The sequence below is a fragment of the Podarcis erhardii genome (genome assembly GCF_964252035.2).
Source record: "Podarcis erhardii genome assembly, chromosome: 6".
NCBI lineage: Eukaryota > Metazoa > Chordata > Lepidosauria > Squamata > Lacertidae > Podarcis > Podarcis erhardii.
In genome coordinates this window covers 35,304,514-35,318,415 of record NC_138510.1, presented here as the reverse complement: position 1 = coordinate 35,318,415, position 13,902 = coordinate 35,304,514, and the positions used below count along the sequence as shown (strand labels likewise).

Genomic DNA, 13,902 nt, shown 5'->3' with positions numbered 1-13,902 from the left:
TTTGCTTTGTTTACTCTCCTACCAAAACAAAACAACAGGGAACAAAACTTATTGGTGGATGCATAGCATACATGTACTTGGAAGTACTTGTTCTAGGATCACAGCAGCTTCTTGTCCCTGATGGAATTGCTCAGCTTCAGATCAACAAATAACAAGGGGAGAGAGAGAGTGTGGGAGGGAGATGGGGAGGAACATTGGTGTGTTTTCTGCTGAAGCTTTTTTTTAAAAAGAGTTAACATTAAATTGATAGTGGCAGAGCTAGTGTATCAACCAAATAGACATCTAGACACTGGCATCCTTCTTTGCATCTGTATCTGGCTGTACTTTACGACTACCAAACACAATGACCCCATATCATAGTAGTCTAGCTGATTACAGGTGAAGTTAGCCAAGCGTCGTGAATTTTCCTGTGTTTTGTCTCAAGGAGACAGTTTACAGGGAGTTCAGTGTCAATCTGGGGTTTCATTGGGTCCTAGATGGATGGTAACCCAGGCTTCATTGCTCTTCCTGTATTCCCTTGCATTGCAGCTGGGAACGTTACTGAGTCATAATTGTGGACTTTTTTGTGCATGCATCCTGCAACTGACTGAGCAACCCCAGATGTCCTATCTATTGAACATTCACCCTAGTTTGCTGACACAAAACTTACATGGAGGTTAGATTGTATCCAGTCTTTACTTTAATATATTTAATATATGCATATAGTTTTACTTCTAACAATGTCTGCTTGCTTTTTATGATTGTTTTAAAAACGTTTTAGCAGTTGTCATTTTTATACGTAAACCACCTTGAGTCCTGTCAGGAAAAAAGGCGGGGTATAAATAAAAATTATAATAAACATAATAATTCATTCTGATTTGCTCGCTTGGTGGTTATATGACTTTCTATTAACCAATTCTTTATGTCACACTTTTCAGTGCATTTCCTCATCACTTTTCAAACCACAAAATGCCAGGGTGGGCTTTTTGTGGGGTTTTTTTAAAAAGCAGATTTGTTGCACTGGTGCTTTAATTTTGCAAAGCCACATTTCCTGGTATGCACCTGAATCCCTCCCACAAAATACTGTCAGTTGAAGGTGTACCTTCTCCTTCCTTTGCTTCTTTCCCCATTTGGGGCAGCACCATTATTGGTTTGCTTTTTGCTTAATCTGTTGATGGAAGCCTTTGAAGATGGTATGGAAACGGCAGCTGGTGCAGAATTCAGGGGCCAGGTTGCTGACTGGGTCAAGAGATGGTCTGAACACACAACACCACTCCCGGCACAACTGCATTGGGTACTAATCAATTAGGATAGGAGGGTGGTGCCATAAGAAAGGGCCTGCTCAGCGGAATGCTCTCCCCAGAGAGGCATGCCTAGTGCCATCTCTATCTGTTTGTAGGCACCAAGCAAAACTGTTCTCATTCATCCTGCCTTTGGATCTTAATTTCTATTTATCTTTTAGAAGGTGAGGTGGAATTGGCTCTGCTTTATACACAGTATAGGTGCGTTTTAGGTTCCTTTACACTTGCTTTTAATGTTCATTTTGTAAGTGGCTTTGAGTTCACCTTTCTGAAAAAAGTGATTAAGTAATAATAGTAGGGTATTTCTCCTAGAAGCTGGCCACTAGAGCATCGTGTTCTGCAGATGGCACTGTAGATATCATATTAGATTTTGAACAGTTCTGGAGGCTGCAGATGACTTATGTACTTCTGCTTCAGCAAAGATCAGCTCCATTAACTCCTTCCATTTTACTCAGTTCTCTGCTTTATTCCTAGCTTCAAAGTCCATGGAAGTAGGCACGTTTTGTGCATTGCTCTGAAATTAAAAAGGATTAAAGCTGCACATTTGAGCTGGTTAAAATAAATTGGTCTATTAACAAAGTTCTGTGCAAGTTGAAGCCGGGCCAAAATGCTTAAGGCACTGCTGCAGGTTTCTGGAGCCAAAACATGGGTAGGGAGGTGTGCATGAATACAACACAACCACACCAACAGTATCTGTAAACTTAACTCTTACTTTGATACAGATAGGTAGCCGTGTTGGTCTGCCATAGTCAAAACAAAACAAATTCCTTCCAGTAGCACCTTAAAGACCAACTAAGTCAGTTCTTGGTATGAGCTTATGTGTGCATGCACACTTCTTCAGATAGGTATCTGAAGAAGTGTGCATGCACACGAAAGCTCATACCAAGAACTGACTTAGTTGGTCTTTAAGGTGCTACTGGAAGGAATTTGTTTTGTCTTACTTTGATAGTATAGCTACAAAGCCTATCATTGGGTAAGGTGTTCTTCAAAATTCACAAGGTACAAGTGCAAGCTTCTCCAAAAATAATCTTGGCCTACAAAACATACATTCAAATGAAGTTATTAAATACTTTACATACCTCCTTGAAGGATTTCTTCACCTCTACTAGTGGGTGCCAGTGTGCAATTGGTTTCCGTGGGTAAGCCAGCATTTCGTTCCAGTGGTCTCGGCCTAGTCCCTCAGCATTGTTTGCTACACGGCAAACCCCAATAATCTCATTATGGCCGACTCTGAAACACACATGGAACATGTTTTAGACATGCTTTCTTTTGCCATAGTGACACATTTAAACCCGTCCCTTCTGCTTCTTCCACCCTTCTTGCTGAAGCTACAAATGAGAACAGAATTTTAATACAGCATGCCTCATAGGCAAATCAGACACATGTCTGCAAATGGGATAAGGACTGTCCCTGGTAAATAGGGAGTGTATGCTGTCATTATCAAGACTTATCTCCATGTGAATCTTCAAGCATGAACATGATTTATGCTCCTGTGACTTCAGAGGAAGCCAGAGTCATGCTCTTTCCAGAGCCAATTAAATCCTAGGAACATGCCCTGCTGACCCAAAGGGGAAATACTTGAGAAGCAAGAAGTGCAGCTTGATATTTCTAATAACATGACTTGTCTCTTGCACAACCCAGTCACGTAATCAAGTGAGTCACACCATGGAAACTTAAGAACGAGGAAATGGCTCGAATGGGATTTAAGCATTACAGAGATTCCCTCCTACCGGTCGTAATCCATAACAGAGATAAGCAGGCTGACTTGGTCCATGTTCTCTGGAGGGATATCAAAGATTATTGCCTCATTGTAGTTAGGATTAAGTGTGTTTCTTTTAATGGTAGTTTTCTTCTTCTTTAGCCTCCTTCCATCACAGAGCAAGGACACCTTGACGTAAGGATCTGGAGAGCAGGAGAAAGGGAAAATGACAGCATTGATTAAAGGCCTTTTCTCTTCCTCCCAGTATCCATGGGATCCCTACTGCTCACATGACCAAATGAAATATGGAACATGTGGAAGCAGGAGTTTGTCTGGGTTTGCATGCACCTAGGCTCTGGGCAAAAAGAGCACATGGGATCATGGATTGCCATCACAATCTCACTCCTTCTTCCACATCTTCGGTAGTATCATGTTTGATCATTCAAACACAACTATGGTTAGTTAACAATAAAACTGTGTGCAAAAAAGGGGATTCAGAACATAACATTACCTTTATGTCATATTATAAACTAATATCCTATAAATTAACAGCAAGCTCATTTTCTGAGTGTGGACCCACATCGAGACAAAGCAGCACTATCTATGCACAGTAATAGAAGAAGAAGAGTTTGGATTTGATATCCCGCTTTATCACTACCCAAAGGAGTCTCAAAGCAGCTAACATTCTCCTTTCCCTTCCTCCCTCACAACAAACACTCTGTGAGGTGAGTGGGGCTGAGAGACTTCAGAGAAGTGTGACTAGCCCAAGGTCACCCAGCAGCTGCATATGGAGGAGTGGAGACGCGAACCCGGTTCGCGAGTCCAACGCTCTTAACCACTACACCACATTGACTTGGGGAAATGTACAGATATTTTGCAGGGGAGAAGAGGGGCTCACCAAAATAGCCCAATGAGGGGCTGAGCATGCTCAGTGGCCACAGAATGCTGAGTGGCCATTGGAGGGGATGTGAGGGGAATGGCATAGAATATTTGTGGAAAGGACACAGCTGGTTGGCTGGCTGGAACCTGGAAGCTGAGGACTCCAAACTGCAGCACTTTGCTACAGGTCCAACATATAACGGTCTAGTGATGAACACTTCCTCAGGTGTGCCAGATTTCTTAATCTGTCAGTTTTAGGGATGTCATAACGATTGCTCCCATGCTTTGCAGCAGGGAAATGTTTACGGGGTGGGGTTGTTGTTTTTTTGTCAACAAAATTTTTGTCTACAAAATTCAATGGAGCTCATTGAATTACATGGAAGACTAGAAAAGTATGGGTTAGAACAAACTTTTTTTTTTGAACTTTTGGGACATTAAATCACCTGTCAATCCAGAGACCATTGGTGGTATTCAAGTAAGTTGTACTCAGAGTAGACCTATTGGAACTGATGGATCTAACAGTGGTGTCCATTAACTTCAGTGGGTCTGCTCTTGAGCAAAACTTACCGTAATTGAATACCATGCCATGTATGTATATGTGGGTCTGCTTTTCTGTAGGGAGGTAGTGATTTTGTAATTATGCAGCTCTTCCACAGATCACTCCTTTTCCAACAGAGTCTTCTGGACCTGTTTCCTGTGCTCATTGCTAAATATGTCCACCAGTCCATTTACTATTCTTTAATATGAGACAGGTGTTCTTCATGCATGAGCATCCCTACAGTTCTTTCCTTGTGCACCGTGTCTGGTAAGCTATATGTCTGTGAACTATTTTCAAGAAATGAATTCATGTAAGAAGAAGAAGAAGAAGAGTTTGGATTTGATATCCCGCCTTTCACTCCCTTTAAGGAGTCTCAAAGCGGCTAACATTCTCCTTTCCCTTCCTCCCCCACAACAAACACTCTGTGAGGTGAGTGAGGCTGAGAGACTTCAAAGAAGTGTGACTAGCCCAAGGTGACCCAGCAGCTGCATGTGGAGGAGCGGAGACGCGAACCCGGTTCCCCAGATTACGAGACTACCGCTCTTAACCACTACACCACACTGGGATTTTAGCAGCTTTTTGTCAATGGAAACAGGGGAAAGAGAAGGGAAAATAAGGCAGCAATACCTCCCTAGCTGCCCCAGAGATTGACTTCGGCAAATTGCTTCTGAGTTTCCAACATAGTTCAAATTCTATGTAGGCTGCTGGAGAAAATCGCTGCGTATTTAGAAGTTCCAGTAACTATATAGGGCATCACTGCTGAGCTACTGAGCTGTTTTCCCTCTGAACCATGGATTTGCAGTGATTCAACCTGCATCAAATGCCATCTGAGCAGAAATGTTTGTCTGCCCAAACAGTCTCTGCCGTTGCTGCTGTAGATTAAAATGTTTGCCAGCAATACTCAAGACACTGATAAGTGGAAATCTGGGCCATTAAAAATAGTTGTTATGGCAGAAACTCAACTATCTGCACAATGAAAGTTCTCAAAAAGAATTATATATGTGTGTGTGTTTATATCAGCTCTATCATTTCCCAAATAATCCATGTGGCAAATCTACAGGGAACAGAATTTGTGGAGAAGTTGCAGTGTTAATCCAAAACAGCAAAAAACAAAACAGAACAAAAGAGTCTTGTAGCACCTGAAAGATTAAGCCCATGAAATCTTAGGAATTAGAACATGTGATTAGTAAACCCAACTGATGCAATCTCAGTTTGGGGTTAACTGAGCTTCAATCAGTTCTGCAATCAGATCAATTGGATTGACCATTGGCTCACTTCTCCTATTGGTTTGCTCCACAGCTGACTGGGAAAGTGGTGGAGGGTATAGGAATACATGGTGCGATCCTGCAAAAATTAGCCACACCTTAATTCTATGGAAATCAGTGTGAAATTATTGTTTTATCCTTTTTGTTGTAATTGTTGTTGTGCTACCAACGTACATAAGGCAGGGCTCTGCCCTGAGGGCTTTCTGGCTAAAATCTGACACTGTGAAAACAACAAGAAATAGGGAGGGAGGTGGAGTAAAGGGGAAGAATAAGATATTTCAGTTACACATCATTAGGTCTGGTTACAGTACAGCAGCCCTGCCAACCTGGTGCTTTTCCCATGTTTTGGACTCCCATCAGCCCCATCTTTAAAGCCTGCCTAATGCTCCCTCTTTCTCTACTTAGTTCTTGGATTCTGACCTAGCTCTAGTGATGCAGTCTCAGGCTTGCCAGAGCAACAATGCTTTCAAGAACTTCCTCTGACCTGCTCCAGCCAAAATCTTCAATGCATCATACTATTGTTTGTGTATGGATGGGAAGGAAATACTTCTGTTTTGTTGATGGCTAGTTTGAATGAATGGTATCCATATAACAAAGAAACTCATTGTCTGATTATTAAAGCAAGACAGTGGCACCATTCATACCTTGGAACTCCCTGCCTATTGACTGTACTCTTTTCTGTGCCTGCTAAAAGCATTTTTGTTTCAGCAGAATGTTGACCTATGTTTGAATTTGGTTTTCAGCTTACTGATGATTTCATGGTTTTATGCTTTTTGTAAATTGGGGTGTATGGGGTGTTAGATGGGGGACACGTCGTGCTCCTTCTAGGGCAGTTTGCCCACCTTTGGTCCCCACCCTGTGCTCAGCTCCATCTGTGGCTCCTAGAGGCTGTGAGCATACATCAGCAGCCACAGCCTGGGAAAGGGCTTTGACTGGCAGGTTGAACCAGGTGTGGTAGCCAGTAGGTCTCAAATCCTTGGTGAGTTAGGGACTTTCCCTGCATGTGAAGACAGGCTCTGGCAGATTGAACAGACAGGACCAATAATGCACCCAACAGTCACCTAGGTGGTTATTGCACATACTGTAGAGGGAAATGAGGGGTAGATGGAGCTTGTCAACCTGGGAAAGTAGCCCATCTAGGAGAGGGAAAACTCTGATCCCAAACCTCTGCTGCCTTGCAGGATATCTTCAGGAGAAGAAAAAACTAAGAAGTGAATCCTAAACAAATCCAGAGAAGAGTCCCTAAGACAGTTGGATGGTGCCTTGTATGCCTCCTTCTGGCAACTCCTGCAGCTAAGCTGGTGCCTAATGTATTGCTCTGCTTTCCTTTGAACCACAACAGGGTGGCTGAGGGGGAGGGGTGGGTCTTGTCATCTGGGCAGTGCAGGACCTCCATACACACTGCCCAGGCTGCACCCTAGGGAGGTCACTTCAGTGCTGCTAATTCAGCAAAAACAGCGTGGGAGGCAGCAGTTATGAGTTACTGGTCTCTGCAGCCACTGTGATTCTACAGCAGTTTCACTTCATCCCCAAAGGTGCACTCCATTGTCTCTTGAGACAGATGGAGGCAAACAACAACAACTTTTTGTTACACACTTTGAGGTTTTGTTACACTCTTGTGAAATAAATGAAATAAATATATCACCACAGGAGCAAGATCACATATAGAAATTCCTTGCTCTGAGCAAGGGAACACTCACCTGAGTAACCAGTTATGTCCATCGCTTTGAGATTCCTGCATTTAATGACTGTTAAAGTGAGGCGACCTGCAGTTGGCAGATAACAAAGGGAAAACATGATCTCCCCCAGGTCCACACTTTCCTTTAATGAAAGAGAAAACACAGAGCATTAGAAATGGGTAAGAAGCAAACGTAGCCAGGGCCGGCCCATCCATGAGGCAAGCTGAAGTAACCACCTCAGGCTGCAGGATCCACAGCAGCAGCTGATCCTGATGTAGGTCGTTATTTTCCCCTCCCCTTGTTCTGGATATAGATCCTCACTCACCCCTTATTCCCTAGTGTGGTTTGCCTCAGGTGCCAAAATGTTGGGCCGGCCCTGAACACAATAATAATAATAATTTATTATTTCTACCCCGCCCATCTGGCTAGGTTTCCCCAGCCACTTTGGGCGGCTTCCAACAAAATATTAAAATACAATAGTCTGTTAAACATTAAAAGCTTCCCTAAACAGGGCTGCCTTCAGATGTCTTCTAAAAGTCTGGTAGACCAATATTTTTCTCCTTTGCATTTTCTCTCTATCTTTTCCAGATCCTTTTAACTCCCACCTCCCCCAAGGCAAGGCAAGGCAAGGCAAGGCAAGGCAAGGCAAGAGGAAGCAAAGTGCTCATCACTAATACCACTCTGAAAATGGTGACAGGTTGAGAAACTATGCATTAGGCTTCTGTAACTGCGGGAAAAAATGTGGTGTGAATGGAGTGGATGCCAAGTCACTGTTGGCAGACATGTAGTCATAATTTTGACTATATTTAAATCATCTTCTGGAAGTAAGTTCTGATATCTGCAGTGTAGGCTGGATGGCCATCTGTCAGGAATTCTTTAGCTCTGATTCCTGAATTGCAGAGGGTTGGACTAGATGACCCCTGGGCAGATCTGTAGCTAGGTGATCTTGCACCCCTGGCAGAATCGTACAGATTGCACCCCTTAGCTCTTCTTTCCACCTCTCCTCCACCCATTCAGTTCCTCACACACTAATCACTATTTTTATTTATAGACATATTTATGGACATATAAGCCGATTTTGCGCACCCCCTTGCCTGCACCCCTGGCGGGGGCCTTCCTCGCCACCCCTTAGCTACTAGCCCTACAATTCTATGAATCTTCTCATTAACTTAGAACAACTAACTTAGGTGTTCATCTTAAGCTATTCTGAAACAGGAGGAGGAAGAGCAGGGAAGTAGGACCATGCTATAGGCCAGGCATGTCGAAAGTCCATTTCGGGGGCTTTATCTGGCCCACTGGTCGATTTAATCCGGTCCCCAAGACAGTATATGACCTGGGGTAAAATTGTAAAAAGAGCTCAACAACTTTGGTTGGCCCTTACGCATGTTCACTTCATCAAATCTGGCCCTCTTTGAAAAAAGTTTGGGCACCCCTGCTATAGGCCCTGCTGAAAGACCAGCAACTTTTGTCTCCTCTTCTCCTGGAATGGTCTTTCCATTTCAACTGGCTGGTATAAAAACTTCGTAACTAGTGCCTGGTCATTCTCCCCATCATCCCTTCCCATCCCCTTATCTTTTGTGTGATGTCTTTTAAGCCTGAAGGCAGGCTTATCACTAAACTTGGTAAGCCACCTTTTTTTAAGGGGGGGGGAGGTTCTTTACTGGGGTAAAAATCCTCCAGATAAATAATTACAGGAGAAAAATAATTGTTCTAAAAAGCAAACAATACTTTATTCATTTTCACAAGATGCACATGTGTTGTAACCGGCATCATCTGATGTGGGGCTTTCAGAGCAGGGGCTGGTCTGTACTGGTGTTGGTAGGGCAGAAAGCAGGAAGGCGAACAGTATGTGGAGTCATAGCAAATGGCGTGTGGAGCCCCTTTCCCTTCTACAGTTCTACAAAAGCAATGCTGAGTCTAAGGGGGAGGAAGCTGACAGGCAGTGCCACCCGCTGCCCTGGTTTTAAAAAGTTGGGTAGGTGGGCACTTGGTGGAGGCAGTGCTACATTCGCCCTAATGGACTGGCCTCCAGGGTGCTTTTAGCTCTCCTCTCTACACGCAACAAGGAATGTTTCTTTTAAAATGGGACTAGTCATCTGTAGCTTTTACAAACATTTATAAATGATTAAATTAAAAAAAACCCACACATTTAAACTTCTGCTGCCCAATTAACTGGAGGAGAAACATTTTTGGTCTGTCAAAAAGTTTTAAGAGTGATTAATCTATTCAATTAAAACACTAAATAATGCAGCCCTATTAAGAAACATTACATAAATAATCTGTTTATAAAAAGGACAGCTCCCAGGGTTCCATCACCGGCTAGGGCAAGGGTGGAGGATATTTTTGGCCCAGCAAGCCAGATCCCAGTGCTATCATCAGCACTGATTTTGGGCAACATCGTGCTGATTTGGGGTAAGATCTTGCCTCAAATAAATTTGAGATCTTGTACCCAATTTCAGGTGAGGTCTCACCCAAAATGGACACAGTCCATTTTGGTGCTTCTCCACCACTGGTGGAGGCAGCAGGGCATCTGTAAGTGTGCTGCCTGCAGGGCTTCTGCCGCCTGAAGCAGTGGCCTCACCCTGCCTAATGGCTGGGCCGATTCTGGCTCATGTCCTCTTTGCGGGCTTCATTGACATCTGATTGGCCACTGTGAGAACAGGATGCTAGACTGGATCCAGAAGGCCTCTTCTTCTATGCTCTTATCTCAAACAAACTGAACTATCATAGAAAATGCAAACTTAAGCCAACAAACCACCCCACCTTGCCGTATCATTGTTGCTCCTTCTACAAGGTGGCACCATGAAATATATGATTAGAGGTATATTTTCCAACCCACAATGGGCAATTTCAGTTCTAAAATAATCTCCTTTGTCCTCTCCTTGCTCACCTATCTATTTACTTGTCACACCTCTACCAAGTAGGAATGTGCTGTAAAAATGACCTTTGCAGGTGTTCTGGCACCCTCAACCCATCATTGTACCTCTGCTAAACACCAGAGAATGCCTGATGCATGCCAAATGTGGCTTAAAATAACTAGGATTAATTAGGGGGTTTCATCATATCTGCATGTGTGCCCTCGTGGAAGCAGGTCAATATTTAGCCTTTGCTTCCCAAGGAAACCTTTTGCAGATTACTGACAAGGTCAGAATTGCTAAGTGATGAGTGACCTACGTTCACAAACTCTCCCTGAGATGACAGAAACTGGGTTTTGCTGCAACTTCCTGCAAAAGCTACCTGTGTTATACCTTTAAAGAGTACTTTGAAAATGGAACTTTATTTGATGTTTCCACATAAGATGTTATGCCTCCTCCTTGAGAGGTGCAGAGGGTGGCAACACGAGAACGGGCCTTCTCTGCAGTGGTTCCCCGTCTGTGGAATGCTCTCCCCAGCGAAGTTTGCCTGGCGTCTTCATTACTCACACTTAGGCACCAGGCAAAAATGTTCCTTTTTAACCAGGCCTTTGGTCAATCTGTTTGATATCCTATACCCTTTTAAAATATGGCTCTTTTCTGGGTGGGTGTTATTGGGTTGTTGTTTTTATTTTGATCACATATGTTGTGATCTTTTCTGTGAACCGCCCTGAGACCTCCAGGTATAGGTTGGTATATAAACTCAATAAATGATGATGATGAAGAAGATGTATTTCAGGAATAAGAAAAGGCATGGGGCATCTCTTTGGAATGCTGAGGAAGAGATCTGGACAAGATTGTGTTCTTCTAAGCTTCCTCTATCTCTAAAAGCTTTTCCATTTTTGTTTTCTTCACAATTGGAATGGGATGGTTCATTGTGCCCTTACAATAGTATAATAGGTTATGCTATGACTGCTGTGGAGAACCATTTAAGTGAGGTCTTTTCTATACCTCTAGGTGGCACCATAGAACTTTTCTCATATGCGCTGTCTCTTTCTCCGGCAAACTCAAGAGTGAGACTGGGACCTCCTGGATGGCTATCTCATGAGATATTAAAGCATCATCTTTACCACCACTATTCCTCATAAAGATTGCTTCACAAACAAGATTTCTCATAAGTCATCGATTCAGAAATTTCAACCAGATGCTACTATCACACCAGCGTGATAAACACACCTTGAAGATGACCAATCAAGAATAAAATAGCAGCCATTCCATAGACATTTTCCCTTCTCCGCTTGGGGGTGAATATTAGGCACAAGTGTCTAGTAAAAGGAACATGGAAACGGATACAGCAGCTTTATTGTCCAGACTCTTCACACTCATCTCATTAACTTCACAACTCCTTAAATGTTTCTGCATGTGTGACTCAAAATTGCCTTTGGCCTAAATGGGTTTTGTAATGCAAATGGACAACCTATGCTGAGGCTAATGTACATTTTATTTCTCTTCTGTGTGCTATACCATATTAACCAGATGCACATGTAACACACAAAATGCAAGAGAGACTCAAAGGCACATCTAACTTCCATGTGTGATAACTTATTGAGAAGAGTGCTGTTTACTGTGCTTGGCTGCCAGAATGAGACGTGCTAGATCTCAGATCTTCCCCACCCCTTGTCTCTAACCTTGGAACTTGGTTTATGGAGGCAAGTTTTGAAAATTCAGGGATAAAGAAAATGGGGCTTCGGACACATTCAGTTGCAGTGCCATTATTTTCAGTCTTCCAAGCATGGTGTTGAAACCAAGTTAGAGTTCCGAAAACACACACTCTATAATGGCAGACCTGAAGCATTTTGATCATAAAAATTATCCCAAGCAGTAGCCATTGGACTGCATCTACTCTGGGGCTTTGGTTATCCAACTTTTCCAGGATGCGACAGTGGGTGTATGAATGTGCAGACAAACAACAACAACATTATTTACTTGCATTATATATGATCATGTTCAGACTGCAATCTGACTGTACTATGCGAATAAGTTAAGAGGCAAAATTTTCCACAAGCAGCTTAGAATTTCATGAAATACACATAGAAAGGGAAGAGAAAACAGATTGGGGTGATGCAACACACATCAGTGGCAGGGAACCCCTGACCTGAACCCTGATTTCTCAGTATTCAGTATTTGCAAAACATTGTGACTGAATTGCAATGACCCTTGTGGTCCCTTCCAATTCTACAATTCTATAAAATCATTCTCTTTGATAGGAAGTTAAACCTGTCAGTCACAAAAGAGCCCCCCCTCCCCCCCTCTTCCCACCCTTGTGTTTCAATTTTTGCAGACACACTGCACAACTTTTTTTAAAAAAACACACACACCCTGTATTGCTCCAAATCATTTCAGGGCACTTTGGAGAGGCCCCCCTGTGGCTTGGACAAGCCCCCAAATCTGTGCAAAGTGGTCCAGCTTTGTTCTTGATTTGGGAGACATCGAAATCTGATGCACACCCCTCAGACTGGAGGCTGAAAATTCTAATTTCTTTACAGGATAACTGGATTGCTCTGGTATACAGTATTTGTTAGTGCATACCCAGATGGTTCAAATTTAGGGGACAGAATGTAATAGCTAGGCTTCTCGGTGTGTGCTCCTGGGCAGAGCCATCCACTACAGAATTCCATCAAATCCTGATGAGAAATACTTGAGCTTAATTGGGACGAGCATGTTAAAGGTTCTGTCTAAGAGATAGCATTCCTGAAACGCATCTCATAGCCCAGTGGTGATAGCTGCCAGAGCAGTTCATACCTAATCACTGCTGCAATCAGGCCGTATTATTAATGCCTGGTTATTTCCAGATAACCCTTTGGAAGTGCTGCCAACATGGCATAAGCATAATTTGAGCAACGTTCACCCCTGCCTTCTCCTTCATTTATTGTATGCTACATTTCCTCCCAGAACTAAGGCCAGGAGGGTCTCAACTAATTTAACCAGAGACCTAGGAAAGCATATACCAAGTAGAGAATTGCAAAAGGAGTACACGGTTAGCACCCACTTTAGTTTGATGCCTAGGACCTAGTCATTTCTATATAGTCTTTTCAAACACTCAGCCAATTAGGAGGTGGTGTTATTTTACCAGCTTTCACATAAATTGCAGTGCTTTGCCACTCAACTGTGTGACAAACATCTAGCCACTTTAATCCAAACCACTTGCTTGGTATAGGCCATGTGAACATAAAACAGAAGAAGACTGGATTTGGAAGTGGGAGACCAAGATTCATATCTTTGCCCAACCACAAAATTGCATTGGTCTGGTTTGGACATAATGCTGAATGATGGTTTAGTGTTATGTGCATGGATTCATGCACCTGCACTCCCCTGGTGTGGCTGTTAAGATGAAGATTGGAAGCTTTTTGCTTCTGTGTTCAGTTAACCACAGTTTATCAATACATGGGAGGCCTAATCTTAACAATGGTTTCGGGAAATGAGCCAACTTCACAAACCACCATCTGAAGTTGGATTGTTTCCCTAAGCCATAATTAAGAGTAAGCAAAGTTTTTCCAGGTTTTGACAGAATGATAAACTGTCATTATGTCAAAAATAGAAGTGAAATCTTCCAATTTCCTCCTTGCAGCTGTACCTGATGACAGAGCAGAGCAGATTAACCCAAGGCTTGTTTACATACTGCTAAACCATAGCAGGGGACATGGGTGGCA

At 43.0% G+C, this 13,902-nt stretch overlaps 1 protein-coding gene across 4 annotated transcripts in view; it reads right to left on the bottom strand.

Annotated features, from left to right (window-relative positions):
- Window positions 1-13,902, bottom strand: part of SYT6 (synaptotagmin 6) — a 140,189-nt gene that overhangs the window by 15,527 nt on the left and 110,760 nt on the right. For all 4 annotated transcript variants that reach the window (XM_081864979.1, XM_081864980.1, XM_081864981.1 and 1 more), the window contains exons 4-6: window positions 7,362-7,482; window positions 3,011-3,182; window positions 2,360-2,510 (exon numbers count right to left, since the gene is read on the bottom strand). In XM_081864979.1, coding sequence (XP_081721105.1) covers window positions 2,360-2,510; window positions 3,011-3,182; window positions 7,362-7,482 — 444 coding nt within the window. The remainder of the gene's footprint in view (window positions 1-2,359; window positions 2,511-3,010; window positions 3,183-7,361; window positions 7,483-13,902) is intronic.